The 27,694-nt window shown below is 42.4% G+C and overlaps 1 protein-coding gene across 2 annotated transcripts in view; it reads left to right on the forward strand.

The window, feature by feature from the left end:
* The window catches only part of BABAM2 (BRISC and BRCA1 A complex member 2), a 407,441-nt gene that overhangs the window by 274,336 nt on the left and 105,411 nt on the right, over positions 1-27,694 (forward strand). For both annotated transcript variants that reach the window (XM_061155072.1, XM_061155071.1), the window contains exon 8: positions 27,311-27,410. In XM_061155072.1, the coding sequence (XP_061011055.1) occupies positions 27,311-27,410 (100 nt within the window). The remainder of the gene's footprint in view (positions 1-27,310; positions 27,411-27,694) is intronic.

Raw genomic sequence — 27,694 nt, forward strand, 5'->3', positions numbered from 1 at the left:
GAAGATCCCTGCCTGCAGGTAGTTAGCTCCAGGTACCCCTCTCCAGAGTTCATACTGCCCAGCTGCAATGAGAACAGACTCAGGGTGGGACAGAGGGAGCCCGGCCCAAGATGTTGTGTCTGTAGCCGGCCGTGTATATTTATGGAACATTTCCTAACAGGGTGTTGCTATTTGAAAATAGAAAAGCTTACTTGTTGAGTTTGGTTTGTAAGTACTGTAGGACAGTGGTTTTGAAACTTTTAACTTATTTTTTTTTTAAGTTAACAAATACCTCCTTTTCCAACCCCCATATTTACAGCTTAGAATCAGGACCCAGCCTGGTGGAACCCTGTTTACTCAGTCTTTGGTATGTCCGAAAAGGGGCCCCTGAGGCACTGCCTTCTAGACAAATTCTTCTTTTTGTACCTTTCCCACAATTTTGGTTTCCCTTTTTTTTTTCTTTTCCTTTGCATACCTGCCTGAGTGTTCACCCTCTTCTCCTATTCTTCAGACCAGTATGGGAGTTCCTAAGCAGCCCCAGGAACTTGAGTCCCTTGGACTGCAAGGAGATCAAACCAGTCTATCCTAAAGGAAATCAGTCCTGAACATTCATTGGAAGGACTGATGCTGAAACTCCAATACTTCAGCCACCTGATGTGAAGAACTGATTCACTGGAAAAGACCTTGATGCTGGGAAAGACTGAAGGCAGGAGAACAGTCGACAGAGGATGAGATGGTTGGATGGCATCACCAACTCAATGGACGTGAGTTTGAGCAAGCTCCAGGAGTTGGTGATGGACACGGAAGCCTGGCGTGCTGCAGTTCATGGTCTCGCAAAGAGTCAGACAAAACTGAGTGACCGTTCTGACTGACTGAAGCAGCCCTATGCTATTAACAGTTTAATCCTGTGTTTAGATAGGATTTGACAAATCTACCAGGTGAGCAGGGGCTCTTGAGGAAACAAGTGATAGTGATCTCTAACCAAGTGTTAGGTGGGCTGATTGATAGGTGTTAGGTGATTGATTGATGATAGGTTTCACCTGCCTTTCTCTTGGTCGCCTTTCTCTGCTGGAAGGTCAGAAGCACAGACAGGTGATTCTAGTTATAATGCTGCCTCCACTGGCTCTGTGATCTCAGGCAAGCCTTTTTACATGTCTGGGTCTCAGTTTCCTAAAATGTACAAGGAGGCTAAATTAGGTCTGCAGGTCCATGAGAAGTTATTTTCAGTAATAACTTAGGATATTCTTGGCTAGCTGAATTGGTCATAGTTGCTGTCATGCCCATTCCCAAAGCTCAGAGATCCTTTACTGGATAAATATGGGCCCCCGGGCTGCATGTGTCCATAGCAGGAATCAACAGCTCACTCTGTGGATTCTTCCACTTGAGATTGAAGGTGGAGTTGGGTGAGGATTGCTTTGTTTATCTCTGAGGCAGTGTTTCCTGTCATGGCTGCATTGGGTGGAGAAGGTTCTGATTACCTATTAGCTATCTGCCTAGGGTTGACATCCCACAAATTGGGGGTGGGGACTTGGCCAATAACAGAAACTTTGGACTTTAACCTGATCTTCAGATTCCCCATAAAAGGTGTGGCCTGGAGGAAAAGAGTTACCTTGATAAGGAACAGAAAAGATTTTGAAGTTTCTACACATTGACTTTTGAGCATTGCCAACTGAGAGTAGGGAAAGCCTGCCAGATTAGTAGATGATGTGTGTGCTATAATTGTGTTGTTATTGTTGTCACATCATTCATTCATTCATTCAACATTCATTCATTCAACATACATTCACTGAACAGCCATGTGGCAGAACTTGTCTGGCTCTCTAGTCCTAAGGGCCAGTTCTGAGAACTGTTTTTACTTATACACATTTGCTCTGCAGTTATGGTTTCCTGCCATTAGGAAGTAGTGAATTTTTATTTTATACTACATAATCCAGTCTCAGTAATTGAGATATTAGACATAGTTTACTTGAGATAGGGATTCTAGTATGATTTTCTTTTTTAGAAATAAAATTATTCCATAAAATAAGCAACTTTAAACTCACTTTGCCAACAAAGCTATGATTTTTCCAGTAGTCATGTACAGATGTGACAGCTGGACCACAAAAACTGAAAAATTGATGCTTTCAAAGTGCGTTGCTGGAGAAGACTCTTAAGAGTCCCTTGGACAGCAAGGAGATCAAACCAGTCAATCCTAAAGGAAATCAACCCTGAATATTCATTGCTGAAGCTGAAGCTCCAATACTTTGTGGCCACTTGATGTGAAGAGTGTACTCATTGGAAAAGACCCTGATGCTGGGAAAGGTTGAGGGCAGGTGGAGAAGAGGGCGACAGAGGATGAGATGATTGGATGGCATCATTGATTCAATGGACATGAGTTTGAGCAAACTCCAGGAGATAGTGAGGAACAGGGAAGCCTGGCATGCTGCAGGCCATGGAGTTGCAAAGAGTTGGACACAGCTGAGCTACTGAACAACACCAGCAAACTCTAAGGCTTGATGTCTATATTTTAAAGTCATTGGTATGGAGAGAAAGCAGAAGTCTTAAGTATAATTATGTACTTTGTTCACATACCTTTAACTTCTCTAATTGTTAACCCTGTGGTTCCATTTCCCTGGTGTCTAGAAGAGGAACTATTTATTCTTTTCTTGCACCTCCTTTCTTAAATGTAGAAATCCCTGGACTCATTGGCTCTGTGGGTTTGAGTAATGCTGTTCCATCTCTACAACGTTATTAGCCTTTTGACAAAGAAAAGCCTGCAGGGGGAGCAGAGCTAGGGGAGCTCCTCTCTTCTCTGATTCTCCTCCCTGCTTCCTGCCTTTTAGTAATTTATAAGGTATTTGGTACCTCTGCCCACAATGCAGAAAACCTGGGTTCGATCCCTGGGTCGGGAACATCCTCTGGAGGAGGAAATGGCAACCCACTCCAGTATTCTTGCCTGGAGAATTCCATGGACAGAGGAGCCTGGTGGGCTACAGTTAATGGGATCGCAAAGAGTCGGACAAGACTGAATGACTAATACACATGTGTCTAGGATGGAGCCAGGTCCTACAGCTCCAAAGGTAAGTAAAATGTGTTTTCCATTCCTGAGCTGCTCACAGTCTGCGAGGAAGAACAACATAGGAAATAGTAAATTATGCTATACCATAGAATGTACTTGTGGTTTTTTTAACTTACATTTTTTTAGTTAGAAAAACTTTATTGTTAAAATTGTTCTTTTTCGTTGTTGCTTTTAACTTTTTATTGAAATGCAGCTGATTTACAATGTTGTGTTAGTTTCAAGTGCACAGCAGAGTTTTTCAGTTATACATATATATGTATGTGTATATATATATATATACACACGCATATACATATATTCTTTTTTAGATTCTTTTCCATTTTGAGTTATTGCAAGATATTGAGTATGGTTCTCTATACTATATGGTAGGTCCTTGCTGATTATCTATTTTATATATCATAGTGTATATATTTTAATCCCAAACTCCTAATTTTAGAGTACTTTTAATGCATGTAAAGAATTACCATAGCACTTGGCATTATGGTGCTACTCAAAATATTTAGCAACCAATATAGCTCTGGCATTGATCAATCAGAATTCATGGAGCTCCATCCTCAGAATGGAGCCAGCTGGTGCTGTTGCTGTGGTGTGTACAGGCTGAATATCTGTGATGCCTGGCACACACAAACTAGGATTGTGGTGCACTGACTGATCAAATCCAGTCTTTATCCCCTTTCCCTAGTAGAAAGTGCTGTGTTTGCATTATGAACGAAGTATACTAGAATAGGAGAGAGTGCTGGTGATGTCCTGAAAGACCAAGGAGTAGGACTTTCACCAAGGTATGACAGTGATTGAGCTGGGTATTAAAGAGGGCCTTGAAGCATGCCCAGTGGCAAAGGTGGTAGCAGGAGATAGTATTTCACCTTGAAGGCTCAAGAAAAGAGAAAGATATCAATAGCATGTGCTCCAGTGACTTTTGTTTTCAAAGAAAAAAGGAAGTATTTTGTTTTTCCCTTAAGAGAGAGTTATAAAATGTAAGAGAAAGGAAAAGCAAGGGCAGTCGAGATTTCCTCCTCCTAATACTTAGTGCCAGTAGATGCTCCTGGATTAGATGTTCCTTGAAACTGAAGTACAGTAGCGGAGCTTAGTCAATGAGTACTTTTGGCCAGCCCCTTGCAAATGAATCTCCAGAAGGAAAGAAAAAAGGACTTCCTCAGAGCAGATCCCTTGAAAAGATTATATTTCTTTAAAACAGAACATTTAAAACATTTAAACATAACACTCAACAGAGATTTTGGAATAGAGGTATAAAGTGATTTCATCTCAGCATTAACTGTTAATTTCTGATGCAAATGAAGACAGAGGTAAAGACAATTCAGATATTTTAAATCTGTTTTCAGAATGTGGTTTATATGATTTGGTTTGCCAAGTTTACTGTGATACTTTTCTTGGCTCAATAATAAAATTAATTCTCATTCCCTATAAATGGGGCTAATAACTGTCTCATGTTGTTATGAGGATTAAATGAGGATTATATATGTATATAGATATACATACATATATATATAATGCTTAACAGATAGTAGACATTTAGTAAATGTTGGCTGTTGTTGTTATATTGTTGTTACAGTGGTTTGTATATTTAACAGTAATTTATTAAGCTCTCTTTAGTTTGTGACAGAGTTAAGTGTAGATTTTCTTATAAGAATGTACCATTTAATTTTCAAATATTCCATATATTTGAGTAAAAGAATAAACAGTCTACTCTTCTGTCAATCCAAGACTGGTCAGTGTTTGGTCCTTATTCTTCCACTCCTTTCCTTTGCACCTGTCCTCTTTTTCTTCCTTTCTCCTTCCTCTTCATTTCCTTGTTTTTTGGTCACAGCCCAGCTTCCCAAGTGGCGCTAGTGATAAAGACCCTGCCTGCTAATACAGGAGATGAGGGCTCAATCCCTGGGTTGGGAATCTCCTGGAGAAGGAAATGGCAACTCACTCCAGTATTCTTGCCTGGAGAATCCCACGGACAGAGGAGCCTGGCAGACTGTGGGCGGGCTATGGTCCATAGGGTCGCAAAGAGTCGAACAGTACTTAGCAGGCACACACACAAACTTAGGTGAGCCAATTTCTACCCTTCCACTCTCATGGGAATTTCCTCTTCTCCTCTTCCTTTATTTTATTTTTTCAGTTTTTCATAGTTCCCATAATTGTATTTTAGGCTTTCTCTTTAATTTCTTTGTTTCCTTAGAGAACGTCTAGATGGCCCAGCAACCTCAGGACAGTCACTCCTCATGGTTTGCTCTTTTATTTCTGAGCCCAAAACGACCATGATCATGACTAAGCCATCTGAGAGACACCTGAATCCAAAGTAATAATAATATAAAATTAGTGACATTAATGTCTAAAAGCCTTGATGGTGCCCAGAATTCCTTAATAGAATCTCTTCTAAATTTTCCATTTCTGTACTCATTTTCTTCTAATTAAACCTTCTTTCCCTCAAATGACAGTATGAAGAAAAGTTAAAAGCTCCAAATTAATTTTTGTTTAATTGCCACATTTCAAAAGAATTCACTTCTATTATTTTCTCAATGCATATTTACAGTATTTCTGCTACTTTATGAATTTTAAAAAGCTTTAGTGGATTGGCCTGAGTCTAACCTCCTTTATAACATTCTTTCTGAGGGAAGATGCATTCCCCAAACTCCTCACAAACAAGCCAAGTTTAGGAACCCACTTTGTTGGTAATTTGTGCCCTCCCTGAACTAAATCTTCCAACTTGTAGAGGATTGCAGTTCTGTCAGGTATTGTAGAGAACCAAATCAGCCTGGAAGTGTATTACTTGGTTCATCCTCCTTGGAAAGAAACCCATCTAATTAGAACTGCCATGACAACTCTTGTTTTCATGTGGTAAAATAGACTTACTGACCTGAGGTCAAGGTTGTTGGAGCAAAGGTACATGATGGTGACAGAAGCCATCATTCATGATCTTAGAGTATTGGCTCCATTTCTCTCCTAGCTGCTTTTCTAATTTTTGCCCCTAATAAGCATTTATTAAGCACCTGTGGTATGGGGTGTTTATATAAGCCCATGAAATATCTACTATAACGAGAAAGAAACAGTGTAAAACCCTTTCACAGATATAGAATGAAATCCAAATATCTTAACCATCATCTTCATAATCTGCTCTCTGCCAGCACATTTGACCTTCTCCCATCTACCACTGTGCCTTCCGCTTTGTCCTCACTTGTTGATCTCTTTCTCTGCTTCAGGCCTGCCAGGCTTCTTACCTGCCGTTTGAGCTTTTGCACTTACTCTTGCCTCTGTCAAAGGGACTTTCCCCTTGGAGGTTTACTTGCTTGGCTCCATGTTAACGTTTGAGTGTCAATTTAAATTTATTTCCTCAGAAAGCCTTTTCTTGATCACACTGAAGTTGCCCCCCACATAAATAGTTATGCTCTTTAACATTATGATATTTTCTTTCTTAGTGCTTTCTGTTCTTTTCAATTACTCTATTATCATTATTGTATTGTTTGTCTCTTATTAGAATGTAAACACTGTAAAAGAAACAACAGTATGTGTCGTGTTCCCTGCCATGTGTGTTAATATTTGTTGAATGAGTGAATGAAGAGGAGGGTGATTGAGTTTCATGGGGGTCAAGAAAGGCTCCGTGGATTGGCCCTTAATTGTTTCGGAAAAGGTGATAAGTATGATTGGGCAGAAATAGTGGCCAGAAAGCATTTTATGTGTGAGGAATGATCCATACGAGTAAGTGCTGTGTGGAGGTCAAAAATCATTTGTTCGGTAAGAGCATTTTTGAGTGTCCAGATCAACTGTGGTGAAGGGACCTCTTAGAGAGTGAGCGTGAAGGAAGCTGGATCAATGAAATTCAGAAATAAGGAAGTAGTTCAGATTTGACTGAGAAACACAGGGACTCATTCCAGATTCAAGAAAATAAACAGCAGACCTACAGTAGAAAAAGCAGAAAGCCTTACACGCTTAAGCAAATCTCTATTTGAAGAAACATGTCTAAAGTTGTACAGCCTCCGAGGAGAGGGGAGGTGGGGCGAGTGAGACTAGTGACCTAGAAAGTTTACAAAGAACCTTTAATTGCTCTTTCCTCCAGGATAAACTGAGTTTTAAAGTTCATTAAAAGCATGATTTTTCAAACATTTGACAGTGGATACCCACGAAATGAATTTATTTTTTAGCTTGGTTTGAATGTTGATTCTCTTTCCTATGAAAGAAATAATTAAACTAGTACAGAAGTAGTAGAACTAAATGACAGTAAAAAATAACATTTAAAACTGTGCCTGAGGCACAAGATTCTTTACTTTTCACAGTAACCCTGTGAGCTTTATTATTACACACATTTCACAAATGAGCAAAACTGAGGCTTGTGTGCATGTGTGCTCAGTTGCTTCAGTCATGTCCGACTCTTTGCAACCTCATGGACTGTAGCCCTCCAGGCTCCAGTGTCCTTGGGATTCTCCAGGCAAGAACACTGGGGTGGGTTGCCATGCCCTGCTCCAGGGGATCTTCCCAATACAGGAATCGAACCTGCATCCCCCGCGACTCCTGCATTGCAGGTGGATTTTTTACCTAACTGAGCCACCTGGGAAGTCCAAAACTGAGGCTTAGAGAAATGTTAAACAACTTGCCCTAAGGTCAGTATACTAAATGGATATTGGATTTCAAATCCTAGAGCCCATCAGTTTCAGATCAAGGACTCAACCTCCTCATTTTTCTGGCTCATTTACACTTGAAGCTAATTTTTTAAAAAGTTTTTATTTCATATTATGTATGTGTCTCCATGCTTTTATTTGGAGTGCCAACTTTCCTACTAAAAATAAATTACTTCTTTTTAGCCTGCAGATACATACTGCTTGCCTACTATAGTCATGGTATTAAATAACATATTAACATTCATTGAAAAATCACCTAGCCAGTTATATATTGTATTACTTCAGAGAAAATTAAGTTCATTGAATTCATATTTTCCTCCTCAAAAATTCTCTTTGTATGTATAATAGTATAGTATAAGCATAAGAATTGAAAGCATAATTTATATAGTTTGGGAATAGAGTTTTTTATGTTGATATCTAAAAAGTGAAAATAAGTTACTAGAGTGAAGAACTGCCTCATACCATTTACCCATTTTCACCAATTGTTTATATTTTGCCCCATTTGCCTTACTATTCTGTGTATTTGTATTTGTGTATTATGATTATCTTTTAACACAGCCATCTGAGAGTAGGCTGGGGACATGGACATTACCCTAAACACTTCCGAAGGCATTTCCTGAGAACATGGGCCTTCTCTTTCATAGCCACAGTGCAGTTATCAAGTCAGGAAGTGTATCACTAACACAGCACTATTATCTAATCCCCAGCCTGTGTTCTAATTTTGTCAGTTGTTTCCCATAATATCCCTTTTAGCTATTTTTTACCCTGGTCCAGGATCACATGTTGCCTTTAGTTGCCATGTCTCTCTATTTTCCTTTAGTCTGGAATGGTTTCTCAGTCTATCTTTATCTTCCTTGACCTTGACAGCTTTGAAGAGTAGAGGCCAGATAGTTTGTTCCTCAGTTTAGATCCATTTGGTACTTCCTCCTGATTGGATTCAGATTATGACATTTGACTACAGACACAATAAGTGTCCTGAGTACATCATTCCGAGATGCACGTGATGTCATACGTGATATCCTTTTGTCTCAGGATTGGTGATGTTAGCTTTGATCATTTGGTTAAGGCAGTGTCTACAAGATTTCTTTACTGTAACGTTACAAATTTTCTCTCTATGACTAGTAAGAAATTTATAGAGACCAGTGTAAAGACTATGTAAGTGTCCTCATCAGACTTTAACCCATTAGTTTTAACATCCATTGATGACTGATGATTTTTCTAGCTTCGTATTTCCTTTTACATTTATTAGTTGGCCTTCTACTGAAAAGATGAGTTTTTCTTATCTATTTATTTATCTATTTATCTATCAGTATAGGACTTAGCGATTCTCTTTTATTCGGTGGAATATGCACCGCTATTATTATCTTGTTGCATAAGGAAAGATAAATTCATCTCATTGTATTTGCTTTAAAAAACAGTTGTATTTGGAGTTCTGTATTAGATTTCTACGGCTACTATAACAAATTGCCCCAACTTTAGGAGCTTAAAACAACATAAATATATTATAGTTCTGTAGGTCTCAAGTCCAGTACAGTTGTCACTGGGCTAAAATCAAGGTGTTAGCAGGCTCTAGTGGAAAACCTATTCCCTGGCTCCCTTGGATTGTTGGTGGAATCCAGTGCCTTGCAGTCATAGAACTGACATCCTGTCCTTGCTGGAGGTCAGCGGAGGGCCTATCCCAGCTTTTCAGGGCTGCCTGCATCCACTGGCTCCTGGCCTTCTTCCTCCGTCTTCAAAAACAGCAGATCCAGTCCCTCTCACACTTCACATATTTTCTGTCTCTTCATCTGTTGTCACATCTCTCTTACCTACTCTTTTGTTGCCTCTTCCACTTTTAAGGACTCCTGTGATCAGATTGGGCCCACTCAGGCAACCCAGGATAGTTGTATCAAAGTCCTTAACCTTTATTGCATTGCAGGGTCTCTTTTGCCATGTAAGGTAACATGTTTGCAGGTTCTGGCAGTTAAGGCTTGAACATCTTTGTGGAGCCATTATTCTGCCCACCACAAATGCTTATTCTTGTTCAAGACTTATGCTGGAGGCTTCTATTTAATCAGACAAAACATCAGGCAGAGGCTTGCAAGCAAATAAACTGTTCAATAAGAGACTGAACAAAGTCTGAACTTTTGTTAACTGAACTTTTAGTTAAAAGTATAGGCTTGTAGGCTACTCTGGTGGCTCAGCAGTAAAGAATCTGCCTGCAATGCAGGAGATGCAGGATCCCTGGAGGAGAGCATGGTAACTCACTCCAGTATTCTTACTTGGGAAATCCCATGGACAGAGGAGCTTGATGGACTACAGTCCTTAGTGTCGCCAAGAGTCAGACACGACTGAAGCGACTGAGCATGCACACATGCACGATAGACTTGTAGTAGTAATAGTCAAAAGTGGAAGCTGAGAAGAATATGTAGTAGCAACAGGGCCTCAACCACAGCGCTTGGAAGGTTGGACAGACCACTGAGGAGCCAAGCGAGCATGTGGGGCTTCGTGTCCAAGTGACCCTGTTGCAAAATAAAGTCATGATGCTGCTGGCTGCAGGGACTTCAGGTGCACCCAGGCTGGTGAGCAGAATCAATTGGACAGTTGTGGCTCAGGGTTTCTGTTTCCTGGATTTAGGACCTGCCCTCTTTACAGCATCTAGACCATCTGTTTATGAATGATGTGCTTTCCTTAGCTAGTCACTATTTCATAATTTGGTGCCAGGAAAGTTTGGGCATTAAGATTGGATCTTCCAGGTGTTATAGGACTTCTTATAAAGCTTTCCTTAATGGGATACTCCCAGCTTTTTGAATCCAAATATCTACCTGTCAGTCTGTAGAGTAGAATGGTGGAACTGAAAGAGATCTGAGAATGAGTTGGCTTCATCCTTGTGCATATAAGGAAACTGAACAGTAGAAGAGTTAAGTGATTGCTAAGGCCTCAGTACCAGATGGTCTGTGGTAGGAAGTAGGGTGTTGGGCAGTGGTGAAATTGTGTGGCTTCAGGAATTAAATGGCCCAGCTCAATCCAGTGTCTGTGATTTACTGGATGAGTTAATTGAGTCAGTTACTTAACCTGCCAAGCCTTACTGTTTATCTGTAAAATATATCAACCTTATAGGGCTTTTGTAAGGAGTAAATAAACATAATAAATGAGAATTCTCAATACAATGCCTGGCTCACAGAAAGTGTTCAATATGTGTTAGGCATTACGACTGCTCTTCTAAATAATGGTAGGAATCAGATCAATAATATAGAGTCCCAAAGTCCTTGGGAATTTTAGGTTCGCAACCCCAGAACCAAACAATGAACTACTCTGCACACCCCTCAGGAGCTCCATCCGTTGGGTCCCTGCCTTTTTCCTTTTCACCCTTACCTGTCCAAGTTTAGTACCTTCTCTTCTTTGCATTCACTTCTTTTTATATCCTGGTCCCCATTACCCTCACAGGTAATAAATGATGATTGTAACTTTCCAGTAGCACCAAAGAACCAAGTATACAGGGCGAAATGTCATAGCTGTGTCCTACTGCAGCTCCCCCTTGGTGTGCAGGTTGTTTTGCAGCATCATCTCCTCAGTCCCACGGGGGAATTGGAATAGAAACCCCTCTCCACTTGGATTTCCGTCAGGTGATCTGGAACTTCTAACCTCTTACCACCTCTACCCTGCTTCTCCCCCACCCACTTCCTCCACTTATTTCTTTTTCCCTGTCTGTCTCCACACAGACACACGGAGGTCCAAGGCCGGTCTCTTAGACACCCAGGCAGACCTTGTTTTCTCTGATTCTCTCCCCCTTCTGCTTCTGTTTCTCTTCCTTCCCTTCTGGCGGATGTGCTCTAGCCGTCTTCTTCCCTGGACTGGGGGCTCATCTGACCTGGGCGGGACCACCCACTTCCTTAGGACAGTCAATGAGCCTCAAGTCTCCACCTCAGTGAAAGGAGGGGAAATACAGATTTACTGGGAAGTGCAAAGTAGGTCGATTTCGTGTTTTCACAGTGTTGTCCCTGCTAGTTCATTTGGGGTTTTTGTAGTTATTGCTGTTGCTTGTGGAGAAGGAAATGGCAACCCACTCCAGTATTCTTGCCTGGAGAATCCCGTGGGCAGAGAAGCCTGGTGGGCTGCTGTCCATGGGGTCGCACAGAGTCGGACACAACTGAAGCGACTTAGCATGCATGCATGCATTGGAGAAGGAAATGGCAACCCACTCCAGTATTCTTGCCTGGAGAATCCCAGGGACGGGGGAGCCTGGTGGGCTGCCGTCTATGGGGTCGCACAGAGTCAGACACGACTGAAGCGACTTAGCAGCAGCAGCAGCAGCAGCAGCTGTTGCTTTAGTCACGTGGATGGTTTGACATCTTACAGGCTGGTCTGCAGCTTGCTTTTTTCCCTTTAACAACACATCATGGCCAATGTTCTCACTCAGGACCTTCTCGTGGTGGCGCGGTACTGCGTCGGAAGAGTTCACTCTAATGTATTCAACTCTGCAGTTGACAGATAACTTCGGTTGTTTGAAATTTGTTGTTTACGTCTGTGATTCGGTCCTACCCATATGAAGCCGTCATTTCTTCTCTAGGAGTTGGCTTCAGTCCCCCCCACCCCCTCCCCCACCCCACTCCCTGCCTCTGAGGAGGCCCCAGTCTCTCAGAATATGCCGACTGCATGTGTCGAGTCTGAAGGACATGGTGTGTTTGCTGCTCAGGCAACAAGCATGGCTGTAGCTTAGTAGTTTGGGGATGTGATGTGAGTTGAGCGCATGGGCTCCCCTGGTTCTGAAATGACCTTGACCCCATTCAGGGAGAAAATACTCAGAAGAGACAGTTGTGCCGAATTTGTCATCACCAATACTGAGAAGCAGTCTCGGTCTGACTGGGAAAGAGAGGTGCTGCTGGGAACCCAGCCCCCTCACAAGGGGCTGGAAGCTCTGAGATGGACCACTGAGCCCTGCGTGCTCAGAACTTGCCAGGTGGCCCTGAAGCTGTGGATCCCTCCCTGCCTTTCTCCTTGAAGACTATAAATATCCACATAGATTTCTATGGGATATTATTCTTGGAGAGTACTTAGGACTCCTGACAATTAAATCATGTCCTAAACTGAATTCTTACACTGAGCAGTCCATTCGGCATCTTCTGTGTGACTCTGGGTGACACTGATGCCCCGCATGCAATATTGACACATTCACTACTGCAGGGTCAAGATTCAATAGCTATGGTTCAGCCACACAGCTTGTTAAGTAAGTCATTTTGACAGTCCCTTGTATGCTCTTAATATTCCTCTGTTAGTAAATTTTGAGTGTTTGATTTTAAAGATTTAAGAGAACAGTAGTAATAAAAATTCTGAAGCAACCAAGAAAGTGAATTGCAAAGAAGTTAATGATAGGCCAACTTCAGTTATATTTGACCAATTAAATTGGCATCATCCTTGTCTACCTTTTCCAGAACTGGTTTCCTTCCTGACACAACCTTTCTGCTTCTGTTGCATCTTGTGCCACTGGGATAAAGAAAGCAAACACATCTCCTTCTGGAGTTATCACGTTTCCCCCAGACAGATTTCCCTGAGCTGCCTGGACCATGGGCTCTCTCAGGCTGCCTGCTGCTCCTCCTCAGGCCTGCCTGGCAGCCTTTGTCTGGGAGTGTGTAGACCAGTGTTTATTGTCGTGGCTGATTTGAATTATCTATTGCAGAGAATTGGATAAAAATAGGATTTAAACCAACGGAGGTATTTTTAAAGCAAAAGATGCAGGTAAATAAATTAAGATATTCAGAAACAGGCTCCAGTTTTGCACAGATGGGTGTTAACAGAACTGAACTCCTACTTCCTTCATTAGTTAGTAAACAGTTTATTTAGTAAGATAAAATGTGTTTTTAAATGACAGGAATCTACTCAATACTTTTTTTTGTTAAAGTTCTGACTACGCTGATAGCCTCCTCAGTCCCTCACCTCTTTAAGTTCCCAAGAAAGGACTTTCCCAAGAGAAAGGACTTTCTTGTTATCTTTTCCTCAGTTTCCTCTCCCTAGTATCTCCAGAAAATGGGTCCTCTGGCTTTCCGGGTGCGTTTTGGAGTACAGGGCCTGGAGGGCTGGGAGTCCCGTGGAAGGGAGCAGTGTTCCCATCCAACATCCGTGCCGTGTTTTAGTATGATGATAGCATCCCGCATCCACGTTTGTAGGCATGTCCTGGGCCAGTAGCTGGCACCAGGGCCTGGCACCTCCGCGGCAGCAGCGCAATGTGGAGCAGAGGTGGGGCTGCTGAGCAGCACCTGCCGGCGGCGCCCCCTTCCCTTCGCTGCCTTGCGTCAGTCACACGCTCTGTCCCGTTGGGCAGCAGGGGTGCGTGGCAGGGCAGCGGGGCTGGGAGAAGGGCAGGACGATCAGTGGGCAGCTGGAATGACATGGATGATTTGGCTCTTAAAGGGGTAATTAGGGCCAGACTGAACATTGCCAAAATTGGGAGACTGGCAGTTTCACCTGTTAGCTAAGAAGATCTTTATCTCCTAAGGATAAAGGACTCCTCCTTCTGTATGTTTGACATGTGATTCTTCTGCTGGTGCGAGGGCGGTTGAGAACCTATCCTATTCATTCACATCAGAACCAGCTACAGGATCTGCTTTTTCAAATCACACATTTTCCTAAGGTTCTAATATGCTGCTCTACAACAGGGATGTATGTGTTAGTTGCGTTAGTCATTTAGTCATGTCCAACTCTTTATGACCCCATGGACTGTATCCCCCAGGCTCCTCTGTCCGTGGGAATTCCCAGGCAAGAATACTGGGGTGGGTTGCCATTTCCTTCTTCAGGGGATCTTCCCGATCCAGGGATTGAACCAGGCTCTCCTGAGTTGCAGGCAGATCTTTACCATCTGAGCCACCAGGGAAGCCCAGAACAGGGATGGGCAGAGATTTCTCTTCTCCCCAGAAGAATCTCTGGAGGGTATCACATCACTTGGGTATAGTGGGGCATATGAAGGTGGACAGTCACTCCCTAGTGGCTTGTCTGTGGATGGCTCATGTTGAATATGCTAGAGATAATGTTCAAGAACAGACGAACTTCCAACATTAACCAGAATCGCATGCAACTATTGGCCAGCTATGGTTACACATCAGTGATGACACATATATCCTGAGGACAGGGAATAGTGACTTCCCAATGTTTGGAGATTGTGGCACCTTACTGTTGTCTCTAAATGGCTTGGATGTTGGGCACATGTTTTTAATTTTTTTTTTTTTAAAACCACTTTAACTTTACATAAGCCCTTTTGTGATAAGTGCAGGTATCATGAGAGCCTGACCTGAGAATTGCTATTGCCTGTAAGCTGAATGTGAATTTTCAATGTCTGCATGCGAATTCAACCCAAACTTTACTCAGCTTGCTAAAATTTGGGGTACTTCGTGCTCCAACCAGTGGTATTTGGAGTGGCTGCCCCCCTTGTAACGGCAGAAGGATGCCTGAATAATGCTTGAGGGCTCTGCTGACAACCCTGAGCTCTCACAAAACTTTGAAGGTTTGGCCCACATACCATCAAGAAGCCAACATCCCGATCCTAAGTACAGGCCTTGCCTAAGGTTAACAGTAAGACCAACATTTTGTTGCTTCATTTTCCTATTAAGCTCCAGATCGCTGATTGAAGCAGAATTCCAATGTATTGACACACCACCACATTGTTAACACGACAGGGAGGATTTGATTATGGGAGAACAAGTCCAAAAACGGTAAACTGGCAAAAAAAAAAAAAGAGAGAGAGAAAGAAAAAAAGACTCTGGGGCCTTGCTTCTCAAGGCAGCTTTTGTGGTTGCATTCCTTTATTTGATGTGGTTCCCTCCTTCTCCTGTGCCAAACGGTGCAATATGGGAAAAATGATGAAGCTGCAAAAAGGGCGGGATGGCAGGGGGCAGGGGAGATAGGGAGTGAACCATTTAGTAACAGGAGAAAGAAAACAGAGCTTAGGGATCAAAGACAGAAATACCTGTCTCTCCAAGCAGGAAGCAGAAAGAAACACAGGAGTCCTTTCCCCGTGCTCAGGGAAAGGCTGAGACGCTGTCAGCTGGCGCCTTTCAGGCCAACCCCGGCGGGCACAGTAGACAGGGTGGCCAAGAGCTGCCTGCAGGTGAGCAGAATCAGCTTGAGAAAGTCAAGGCTGAGCATGCTGTGCCTGCGTTACCAAGAACTGCAGGGTTAACCTGGGAGGGCCCCAGGGAAGAGGGGTGGGGACCAGAGGTTGCCTCCCATCAGCAGATTATGGGAATCGACACGTTTTAACACCAGCCACCCTCAGAGGCCAATCCTCGGACAGCATTAGAATCTAGATGAGGAAAAAGCTTCCGTGCAGAATCAGAATTTTATTTATTTACAATTTTCAGGCTGGGCAGCCTTTCTGTTGTGTGGTTTGTGACTTCCCAAAGTGACATTTTCTGAGTTTTAAAATTATCTCTCTTTGCACTGTGAAAAGAGCATCTATGATTCATCTTAATATTTCTGAGGATCAGTCACCAACGAACAGCTAGTATTTTGGGTAGGAGGAAGGCTTTTGTAGGCAGCTTTTTCACCTAGCATAGAAGTAAAAGCACCAGAATATGCCTCAAGCGTCATTTGAGATCATATAAATAGCTCTCTCTTGCAGTTCTAATCCAATATCATTATGAGAACTCCCACAGTCCACGAGTTGCCTAATGTTCACCTCACCCTTGCCTGAAAAAGGCTAATGCTTGTGGTTTACCTGCTGATTGAATATAGTTTCTGAAAATGCTTGTGGTTTACCTGCTGATCAAATATAGTTTCTGAGAGGTTTGACCAAAGGATCTGCTTTTCATTTTGGCTGATCTAATCTAGGTCTTTTGGCCTGTATTTCTTCCTGGATATTTTCCTCAGCTTCAGCATCTGTAGAACTGTCAAGTGATCCTTTAATCCTAGGTCAGGAGTCAGCAAACTACAGCAGCCCTGGCCATATCTGGCCTGCAGCCTGTTTTGTATGGCCCGGGAGCTCCAAATGATTTGTACATTTTTTAAATGATTAGAAAAACATTTAAAGAATAGTATTTTATAACTTGTAAAAATTATGTGAAATTCACATTTAAGCATCCATAAATAAAATTTTACGGGAACACAGCCGCGCGCACTTATTTACATATTTTGTCTGACTCTCTTCCTGCTACAGCATCAGACTTGAATAGTTTTGACAGAAATCTTAGGGCTGCAAGGCCAATGCTATTTACTGCCTGTCCCATTGCTGAGAAAGTTTGCCAATCCCTGTCCTCGACCCTTAAAACCTCCTTTTTCACAGTGACTGTTTCAGAAAAGATGGGTACATTTACAGACTTCTCATGTCCATTTTAGAAATTAAACTCTCGTCTTTCTTTATTCTTTCAACCTTAATGCCACAAATATTTATTGAGTGCATACAATGGATGTGGTCTTATTCTTATTTCTGGTGTCTTAGCAGTAAACAAAACAAATAATCCCCATTCTGGAGGAGTTTACATTCTAGTGGAGGGTAATGAGGGGAGATGGTAAACAAATACAATATGCAGAGTCTTTTATGGAGCTCTGTGCCATAAACAAAGTAAAACAAAGAAGAGGGGTTACTGGAAAAGGAGGTGGATTGTTTTAAATAGGTTGTTGAGGAAGCTTTCCTGAGAAGGCAGTGTTTTAGTAAGACCTGAAACAGGTGAGGAAGCCCCGCAAACAGCTGGGAAGAGAGCTGAGGCATGTGTGCTGAGGTGGAACAACACTTGCATATCCAAGGAGGCAAGAATCCAGACGAGAAGCTATGCTAGATTGGACTGAGTCTAAGGAGCCAATCGGTTAGAGCTGGCATGTGCTGACATGGGAGAGCAGGAGCAGTAGGTTTTGCAGGCAGTTTGCTGATGAGCAGGTTAAGTTTGAGGTACATTTTATACACCCAAGTAGAGGTGATGAGTAGGCAGTTGGCTCTATGAGTCCTGAGTTCAGTGAAGGTCTAGCAAGGGTATAAATTTAGAAGTTGTGGATATAAAAGAGCTATGTTAAGCAGTGAAGCTGGCTGAGATTCAGGCTCAAACCCTAGACTCTTCCTTCTCTTCAGGACATCTCTCACTGTAAAACTACACAGAACTTCTTTTTAAACCTTGAATTTTCTTTTCCATCAAGTTCACCATTGGTATGCCTCAGGATGGACATCAGAGCTTCTTTTCCCCTCTCCGGGCAGATGCCCTTTGATCAGTGGATATCCCAGGCAGCCTGAAGAATGAAACAGGCTTTTCTCATTGGGGCAGAAAACTGCTTGGTGTGGTCCAGGCCCCACAGCCTGCTGTCCATAGAGTTCCTAGTCTTTGATCACGTGCCTTACCTTGTGTAGAATCTGTTTCCTCCTTCCTTCCGTCTGCAGTCTCGATTTGATAGCTCTTTGCTTTGCCTTTTGGTTACCTGCATGTAACTGGACTTCATTTTGCCCATGTACACACTTAGCTGTAATTGCCTTTTTCTAGTTGTTTCCATAAATGTCTGTTCTCCCATTCTAGACTTTGAGTCCTTGGGAGCACATCCATGTGTTCTTCTTCTCCTCTTGTCCACACTGCCTTTCAAATAGTGACGTCATGCCTTGGGGATGGGAGGCAGATTTGCTTTTTCCACACGCCTTCCCATCCTCATCCCTGTTGTGCATCCTTGGGAGGTACAGGGCAGGGTGTGAGGACCACCTGCACCTGATCCACTGGGAACCAGGTCAGCTTAATCAGTCACCTTCTCTGTGGGTGGGCCTTGGGTATATGAGTTATTAACAGGCTCCTTAGATCATTCTTATGCAATCATGAAAAGAGTGCAGAGGAAAGATTCCAAACCTACTTTGACTATTGCTAGCCTTAAACCTTGGACAAATTATCCATCTCAAGCCTCTGTCTTATCATCTCTACAGTGAGTTAACACTTGTTACCTACTATGTAGTGCTCACTCAGTTCTGTCCAACTCTTTCACAGTCCCATGGACTGTAGCCCACCAGGCTCCTCTGTTCATGGAATTTTCCAGGCATGAATACTGAAGCAGGTTGCCATTTCTTACTCCAGGGGATCTTCCCAACCCAGGAATTGAATCTGTGTCTCTTATGTCTCCTACATTGGCAGGCGGGTTCTTTACCACTAGCGCCACCTGGGAAGCCCCACCTACTATGTATGACTGTTGTAAAAACCCAAATGAGGGGCACTTTGGAAACAAATTATAAAGTGCTGTGTACTAGTAGCCTGACTAACTGCATCTTCTGGTATCCTTTCAATCTTGGTGTGTGAAAGCCAGGCTCCAGCTCCAACAGGTTAGCTCTTGGAGCGCAGAGACCAGTGCTGTGTGTGTGAAGTCATTTATGCTGTTTATAGGCTTATAGCATGTGTGCTTAGTTGTTCAGTCATGTCCAACTTTTTGCACCTCTTTGGGCTGTAGCTCACCAGGCTCCTCCGACCATGGGGATTCTCTAGGCAAGAATACTGGAGTGGGTTGCCATTTCCTCTTCCGGGGGATCTTCCTGACCCAGGGGTCCAACCTGGGTCTCCTGCATTGCAGGTGGATTCTTTACCATCTGAACCACCTGGGAGGCCCATTCATAGGCCTGAACCTTCAGTGAATACCGACAAACAGGAATCAAGTGGATAAATTTCTCTACCCTGGTCAGACAGATGGTAGTTTTTTCCTCTTCTTTTGTCCATGATTAAAACCGTGTACAGTGAGGAGGAGAGAGTTATAAAAATGCTTGTGGGTTTAGTCTAGGGTAACTATTATATGCATTGATTTTTTTCCAGCTTTATTGAAGTATAATTGACAAATTAAAATGTAAGATATTTACAGTGTACAATGTAATGATTTGATATATTTGATATGTATTGATTTTTCTCAGTAAGTATGTTTCAAAAGTAATTCATAGGAAGAACAACCTTTACCTGTGTAGTAGCAGAACAGTAAAGTCATTCATTGGAGTCTCAATGTTGTAAATAACAAATTCACTCATTTCTAATGACTGGGGTTTGAGAAATTGTGATGGAATCATACTGCAGGTAACAGGCCAGGGATCAAGATACAGTAAGAGGGAAAAAAGTTTTTCCTTCCCTTTGCCTGTTCATGTCTTGCGTGGCCAGGCATCATTATAAGTAGTTCATACCAGATCTTAATAGAACATCTGCTAAGTTCATTGTTGTTTTCCAGGGCTTACTTTAAATGCTTTTCCACATGCTAACAAAATCCTGATGGTGGACATCTGTTAAGATTGTCCCTTAAAGGCTTTTCTGAGATGTTAACAAACTTAAACACATTTCTGAACAAAAACTTGGTTAGTGTTCATGTCATTAGACAGACTGTGTTTGCAATTAAAATATTCTCATCTTTTGTATTTCTTGAAGTATAAAGTTTCCTTGCTTGCATTTCCCCTCCTTTCTCCTAGAAAGTGCCCATCAAGTTTTCTGGCCTTCAGAGTTTCTAACAGTTCATTTGATGTTGAAAACATCCCTAACCGCTTCAACTTCAGGTACCTACATAAGTTTAATGAGTATTCCTGGCACTGGCTCAGGGCTCAGTCAGCCCAGGCATCTGCCTGAAGACACCCAGGCCGGAAGAAGCCTGATGGACCTGGCACACATGGAACCGGATGTCAGGCCTGCAGATCAGGATTCAGTAGTCACAGAAGTGATCAGTGAAGACCTGAGATTTGTAGACTGAGGTCAGAGAGACCTAGATTTAGATGCCGAAATGGCCACCCTCTCCAGTATTCTTGCCTAGAAAATTCCATGGACAGAGGAGAGGAGCCTGGTGGGCTACAGTCCATGGGGTCGCAAGGAGTCAGACAAAACTGAAGCAACTTAGCATGCACATACTGCCATTTTACCACCTGTATGACTGCAAGGAGGGTTATGTGGCTTCTCTAAGCTCTAGCCTTCTCATCTGTAAAACAGGACAACACCTCTCTTGTAGATTGATAAGAAGAAGAAATTATATCATTCATGTAAAGCACTCAGAATAGTGCCTAATATTACACATAAAGCTTCATAAATGGAACTGTTATTCACCACTCCGTTCTGTGGAGAATTCATTTTACTAACTAAATCCCCCATATTGCCTTTTAAATTCTCTTCTTTTATACTGCGACTAAGCAAAGAATGTGTATGTGCTTTTTCGCTCTGTCATGTGTGACTCTGTGACCCTATGGACCCTTCGGGCTCCTCTGTAAATGGGGATTCTTCAGGCAAGAATACTGGAGTGGGTTTCCATGCCCTCCTCCAGGGGATCTTCCCAACCCAGGAATCAAACCCAGGTCTAGTAAAGACTACCTGATTCAAATTTGATCATTGTAGTATGCCTACACCTTTTAAAATTACTCTCTTTAATAACTCTATAACCTTCTAGGTAATTTAACTTAGCAATTTCAACTTCTTTAGACTTTGCTCCAAATAGGAACGTTTTCTGAGTGTTTAATCCTACTCACCCTGTCTCAGAACATTTCCATTTTTATATGTCCCTTAAAAAATGGGAAACAACAAATGGAAAACAACAAATGGAATAATAAGACCTGATTTTATGCCATGAGGTATGTTTGGTGGAACTTTTTGATCAGGTACACAAATGGAATACAGCCAGGCCCACATCCATGTCTCAGTGAACCTCTCATCCAGTGTGACTCCCTGGATTTTCTCCTACTTATAAACTTAACTTGTCATTCCGATCTTTTATTTTCCTGTTATATTATTTTATTCCCCTGTTATAGTCATTGAGATTTTCAGTATTTTGAATTAAACTCTGATTTTGTTTAACTGAGTGGTGGAGAGGCTCTTAAGTAAGGGCCTTTAAGTAAGATTCAAAGCTGAATCTATAAAATGAGACAGTGGCTAACAACAGCTGTAGAAAATGCTTTACTAAGAAAAAGAAAATCCAGTTAGGAAAACAACAACAACAAAAACCCAGACTCTGCTTAGTGTAGTATTTGTACTTTTGGAAACTACATATGATTTTTCTTTATCCTACCCAGTTAATATCTTGTGACATGATATCTTAAGAAAAAGTGGGATAACAAGGTGATGAATTTCATGGATGAAGGTTTTCTAAGGATAATTTCAGCCACTTCTACTACTGTTTCAGTATATAGGTAGGGATTAGTAGAGATTAGAGTTTTAGAAATTCCACACCATCCTTCTTATGAAAAAATTTCTAAAGAAGGGCACAGGCTTTGGAACCAGAGAGACTCGGATTCAAACCTTGCAACTTACTTGCTGCATAATCTTGGACAAGATACTTAGACTCTTAGAATCTCAGTTTCCTGATCTGTAAGTTGGGCTAATTAGATCTACCTGGCAGAATTCTTGGGCAGTTTCGAGCTAATGAAACATTTAGTAGAGTGCCTGGCAAAAGTGGATACTCAATAAATAACAGTGACTTTTGTTTTATTGTAATGGCTTTCCTGGCAGGCTACCAAGAAACATACTCTCTCATTGTAGAGTGCCCTAGATTCTTGAGGTCCCTGGCATTTCTCTACTTTGAAAGGAGTTAAAAGTGGTGCTGGAGTCTTATATTCAGAATGGAAAACTCAAGTCCAGAAACAGATTTAGGCATATAGTTCATGTTTATTGGATTGAATTGAAGGCTCACCTTTCTTTAGGATTTCTCTTAACTTGGGGGCCAGTGGCGGCTGGGTCCTTCTATCATCCTTGAAGTTCTCCATTTTCATGCTTCACCCTCACACTCCCCTGAACCTTACTGTGGAGGAGGCAACCAGGTCAACTTCCTGTCCCTCAGAACCGGGTTCAAAGGCAAAAATGAGACACCAAGACCGCTTCACGCATCCCTGACCATGACTTGACATAACCCTGGACGTGAAATACTCACATAAGAGGCATTCTAGCATAACATCTCTCTTGGCGTGTGTGGTGCTATTTTCATATTAGTGTAACTCTAATTGTCACTTTAACCCTTGAGAGAGATGGGTCTTTTTGAGAGTAGTATCCCTACTGTACTCAGGGGAAAGTGAAGAAGGACCAAAGAGAGCAGATTTGATAGAAGCAAGAGCTGCAGTTGAAAATCAGTGGCCCTTCTGGTTTTCTCCAGTGCTAAATCACGTTTTCTTCATTTTTATTTGGCCAATAGGGTAAGGCCCCACAGGAAGAGGGGGGAGTTACTATTTCATAATGGGTTAAAACCCATTATCCCAAGTCAAGCTTGCAGACAGGCTGATTGCCTGCCTTTTTCCAGGTCAGAGTGCCCCAAAATATTTCCTAATGCTATCGACTGTAGCCAAGTCAAGTCTTCAATATTAGAGACACTTTGAATATTTGCAGACAGAGCAAGGTCCACAGAGGCTCAGTTAGCTGTATTTGCATGGAAACAATAATATTAGTACATAGACAGTTCTTGTATTTGACTTTTAGAACCCAAGGAAGACAGACTTGGAATTGTTTTTCTGGCTACCTTTGGGTCTGTTCACCTCCACCGCTGGAAAGGTTTCTCCAGCTCTGGCCTTGTCCTTCTCATTTCTATCCATGGACTCAGTTTCAATTCTAAGAATAATCAGCTAGTTTCATGTTTCATTGCAGCCCATAGGAAATAGAAGATGCTTTCTCATCAAAGCAGCCCTTTTCACCCTCTCCTCTCAAGTTCAGCCTGAGACCCTGCCACACCAATACAGTTTCTCCATCTTTTAACCCAGCTTTCTCCCTGAACCGCTCCAGAGATCAGAAGAGTCTACAGCCCCAGTGGTCCCTTTCATCTCCCCGTCACCCTGTCCCCAGCCCTTACTCAGCCATGGAGTGGGTTAGCGAGGCCCAGCTTTTCGCCAGCTAGCCCTGCATTCCTGAGAAGAGCTGAGTGAGGCTGGGCATGCCTGCAGAGAGAGAGTTTTCTCTTGTACACGCTCAGCACGGTATTTTTTGATTCATGAATATTAAAGGACTTGAGATCACAAGGCCTTACCTCCTCCATCTTGCACCCTTTGAAAACATAATAGCTCTTTTATTTCATGGCACTTGACTTTGTTTATTCAGCACGATCAGGGCAGCATTCAGGCTATAGCAAGCCTGTTAAATATTTACCCATGAGGCGGATATTTATACATGAATCAGCAGCACTTATCAGCATGCAATGCTGGAAGTCAGGTTCAGAATTCTCACAGGCTGAAAAACTACTGAGTTAAATAAAGAGTGCGGCAAGTGTCCGTTAAGAAATCAGCTCTCATTTAAAGCAATCCTTTGTAGTATCTGAAGTGCTTCACACATTGAGGCTTCCTTCCCCTGCACAGCTAAGTCATTCACAGTTGAACATGACAGTGGTTGGTCCATCACATCCGAGATGCAGTGAATCTGGTTGTTTGACCATCTGGGTGTGAAGACAGTCAGGAGGAATGCTTGCCCTGCTGCCATGTGAAAGTTGTAAAGGGAGATGAGCTGTGTAGCACTGTGCTTCCGTGGTGGTCTGAGTGCTTCTAGAAGTCCTTTGCTGCTGCTATAACCTCATTGAAATCCTGACCCTGCTCACTGGTAGTCATCCCCAGTGTGTCTTTCCATTCTTGCAGCCCTTTCAAGATTATACTCCACCCCTGCTGGGGTGGCATAGTGGTAAAGAACCTACCTGCTAATGCAGAAGATGTAAGAGACATGGGTTTGATCCTTAGGTCGGAAAGATCCACTGGAGGAGGGCAGGGCAACCCACTCCAGTATTCTTGCCTAGGAAATCCCATGGACAGAGTAGCCTGGCAGGCTACAGTTCATGGGGTGGCAAAGAGTCAGACACAACTGAAGTGACTTAGCACACAAACACCCTCCCCAGGGAGGTGCATAATTCAGCAGTCGCAGCAGCCTCGACACCAGCAACAGGCTTCCCTGAATTCAGATCCCAGCTGTACCATTTCCCGGTTGTGTGACTGCAGGGAAGTTTCTTCTGCTCTCTGAGCCTCAATTTCTTCACTTGTAAAATCACAGGGATGATTTCCACCTCGTTGAGTTGTAGAGAGGGTTCAATTAGATAATGGGAAAGCACCTAGCGACCAGGGTTAGTTCTTGATAATCACAGAAGCAGGGTGCGGAGAGATGGCCCTGGCAGCCGAGCAGCCGGCCTTCGGGTTTCTCCAGACCTCTGCTTCTTGCTGTTATTATAGGTAATTTTTGTTTAATGGCTGTATCTCAGAAGTAGAGAGGGAGATTCAAGTTGACTTTTCACACACAGTTTTTACTCATTGTATTCAATATAGTGAATGATTTAAAACTTATTCTGTAGTATTTTATACAGATCAAAGTCCATTGCTATCAATTCCAGGGAACTGTCCAAATCATTTTGGGGGGTGCGGTTTATTATGCTAAAGATTGTTTCTCTAAGTAACCTATGAGAAACCTGGATCTTAGTATTCTGTTATGCAGATATTTCACCAAAAACCACAGGCTATAGATACTGGATTTGTTCTCATAATGTAAAATTTTCTTCTTAATCAGTTTTCCATCCTGATGGAACCATTAGACCCTTGGAGTGAGATGCGTACCCTCTGTGTACTTTTGCATACATAAGAGGAAACAGAAAGCCTTCCTCTAGTTCACAGAAAGTCACAGGAATTTTCCTAGCTTTCTTCCTAGCTTTCTCGTCTAGTGTCTACTCTGAGAGTAGCAAGTGGAAATGATGTTCTTGCTAATTCTGTGCAGTTGCAGGGTGTATGTGATTCATTAATGTCATACTTAGTCAAACACTGTCTCAGAATCTTCTCAGTTGTCAGAGTTGTGTGTTTTACTTGTCTTCTGAGTAGGGTAAGGAAACAGCGAATCTTTCCACTCTGTATTGAGTTACTCACATCATCTGGAATTTTGTTTCTTGGGATTTCTCATTCCCATAAATAAACATAATATTCATTTTTACCTAAAAAAATTAATTTCAGAAATCTGTAGTCAACAGAGAGACAGACTGGTCCTAGAGTCCTTTGGCTAGTTACAGATATTGTTCCTTGTACCACAAACTCTGTGTGTGTGTGTGTGTGTGTGTGTGTGTGTGTGTGTGTGTGCGCTCAGTCACTTCAGTCGTGTCTGACTCTTTATGACCCTGTGGATGGTAGCCCGCCAGACTCCTCTGTCCTTGGGATTTTCCAGGCAAGAATGCTGGAGTGGGTTGTCATTTCCTCCTCCAGGGTTCTTCCTGACCCAGGTATCAAACGCGCATCTCCTGCACTTGCAGACTGATTCTTTACCACTGAGCCAGCAGGGAAGACCACAAACTCTAGACTGAGTCTCTCTGCTCTAAACTATTTGAGAATGATTTTCCAGACTGTTATTGTGAAATGTTTTGTTTCCATTTACAATCTCATTACGGTGGGGACTTGGATAATGAATAATCACAGCATTAAGGGATTGAGGGGTCTTTTTATATCCTGTTTGTCTTAAAGAAATGGTTTAAGGGGGTTTTAGAAATATACACATTAAAATAAAATTCAAGTAAGAAAAACAAATTAGGACCAAAGAAGAGTAGGAAAAAAGATGAAATCAAGATTAAGGATGATATAAAAAAATGCATGCTATAAGGTTCTGAACGATTTTCTTAATAATTCTATGCCAGTTAATTTAAGCTGAAAATAGAATCTCCAGGAAAGTTCTGGAAACTGTCTCGAGATCAGCAGTGTGTCTTAGTGCTTGGATTGATGATTTTTTACTGTCCCTTCTTCTTTAGATGAATCGAATATCAGTGTTGACTGTGATTAGTTGCACACTTTCTACCCATATTGGCCCACAGACTCCAGACCAGTATTTCAGAAAATGCTTAACTGCTTAACACCATTTAAAAATTGAGAGCTTAAATCATCTGGATTTCTGGCTTCAGTTGCAAAGTTAGAATCTAATAAGACCAGGTGTGTGTTCCTACATATTAGAAACCAGCTGAGGCTGAGCAGTGGGAGCCCTTCCCATTGTGTGCAAAATCTCCAGTCCCTACCTGGTTCTCTACATTTATTTACAAAACCTGCCTGGGCTGCCTAACCCCCAGGAGACTGCATCCCCTTCTCTCAACACCTACTTCACATGGCTCAGTGGTAAAGAATCTACCTGTAATGCAGGCGACGTGAGTTCGATCCCTTGGTTGGGAAGATCCCCTGGAGAAGGAAATGGCAACCCACTCCAGTATACTTGCCTGGAAAACCCCATGGCCAGAGGAGCCTGGCAGGCTACAATCCATGGGGGTGCAAAAGAGTCAGACACGACTGAGTGACTTTTTCTCACTTCACTCACAAGAAAGAGAAAACTAAATTCCAAAGAGGCTGCTCAAGGCAGCCAAGCTAGTGAGCTGCAGAACTAGTCCCTTTGGTTCTCTATCACACTGGCACATCAATTCAGCATTTAATGAATGATATATCTTTGTTTGGCTCAATTATGAATTGGGCATAATCAAGAGTATAAAAGTCTGTGTTTCAGTAACAGGTGTAACCCATTCGTGTTGGTAAGACATTTACCTGTGCCAGTCAAAATTTGCTTATCTGTTCTTTTGTGATAGGATCATGAGTTGTCATTTATCGTTAGTTGTTAGTTATGTGTAATGTGAACGTGCTGCCGTAACAAAATGGATTAAAATATAGAAATGGAATCATAAAGTGAAGCACCTAGTTTCACCATCATTGATTCAGGCAGTTGGTGGGCAGACTTGGACAAGAGAAACCAAGTGTGTTGGGAATGTCTCGTAAGCTGCTTGAGCCCTAAGAGATGTATCCACTATACTCTTGTCCTTTCAGTGCACTTGGCGGCTCCTCGGCTCTTCACATCCCAGCTTTTCCAGGAGGAGGCTGTCTCATTGATTATGTTCCCCAAGTGTGCCACCTGCTCACAAACAAGGTAAAAGCAAGTCCCCTGCCTCCCCAGCCTTGTAAGGCTCCTTCATCCAGTGTCATTTCCCCAGCATCATGGTGCAAGACACCATCCTCTCCACCCCATCTTAGTTTCAACCTCCATCTGACATGGCCTTTCCTGCTATGAATTAGATTTCATCAGTTTCTCTCCCACTTTGTTTGCCCTCCTTCCTCTTCTAAGGATTCTGACCTCCCTGTTCCAGTCTTATCTTCATCTTTTTTTAAAATTGGAGGATAATTGCTTTACAATGTGTTGTTTTCTACCATACA

This window comes from Dama dama, chromosome 11 (genome assembly GCF_033118175.1).
Source record: "Dama dama isolate Ldn47 chromosome 11, ASM3311817v1, whole genome shotgun sequence".
Taxonomy (NCBI): domain Eukaryota; kingdom Metazoa; phylum Chordata; class Mammalia; order Artiodactyla; family Cervidae; genus Dama; species Dama dama.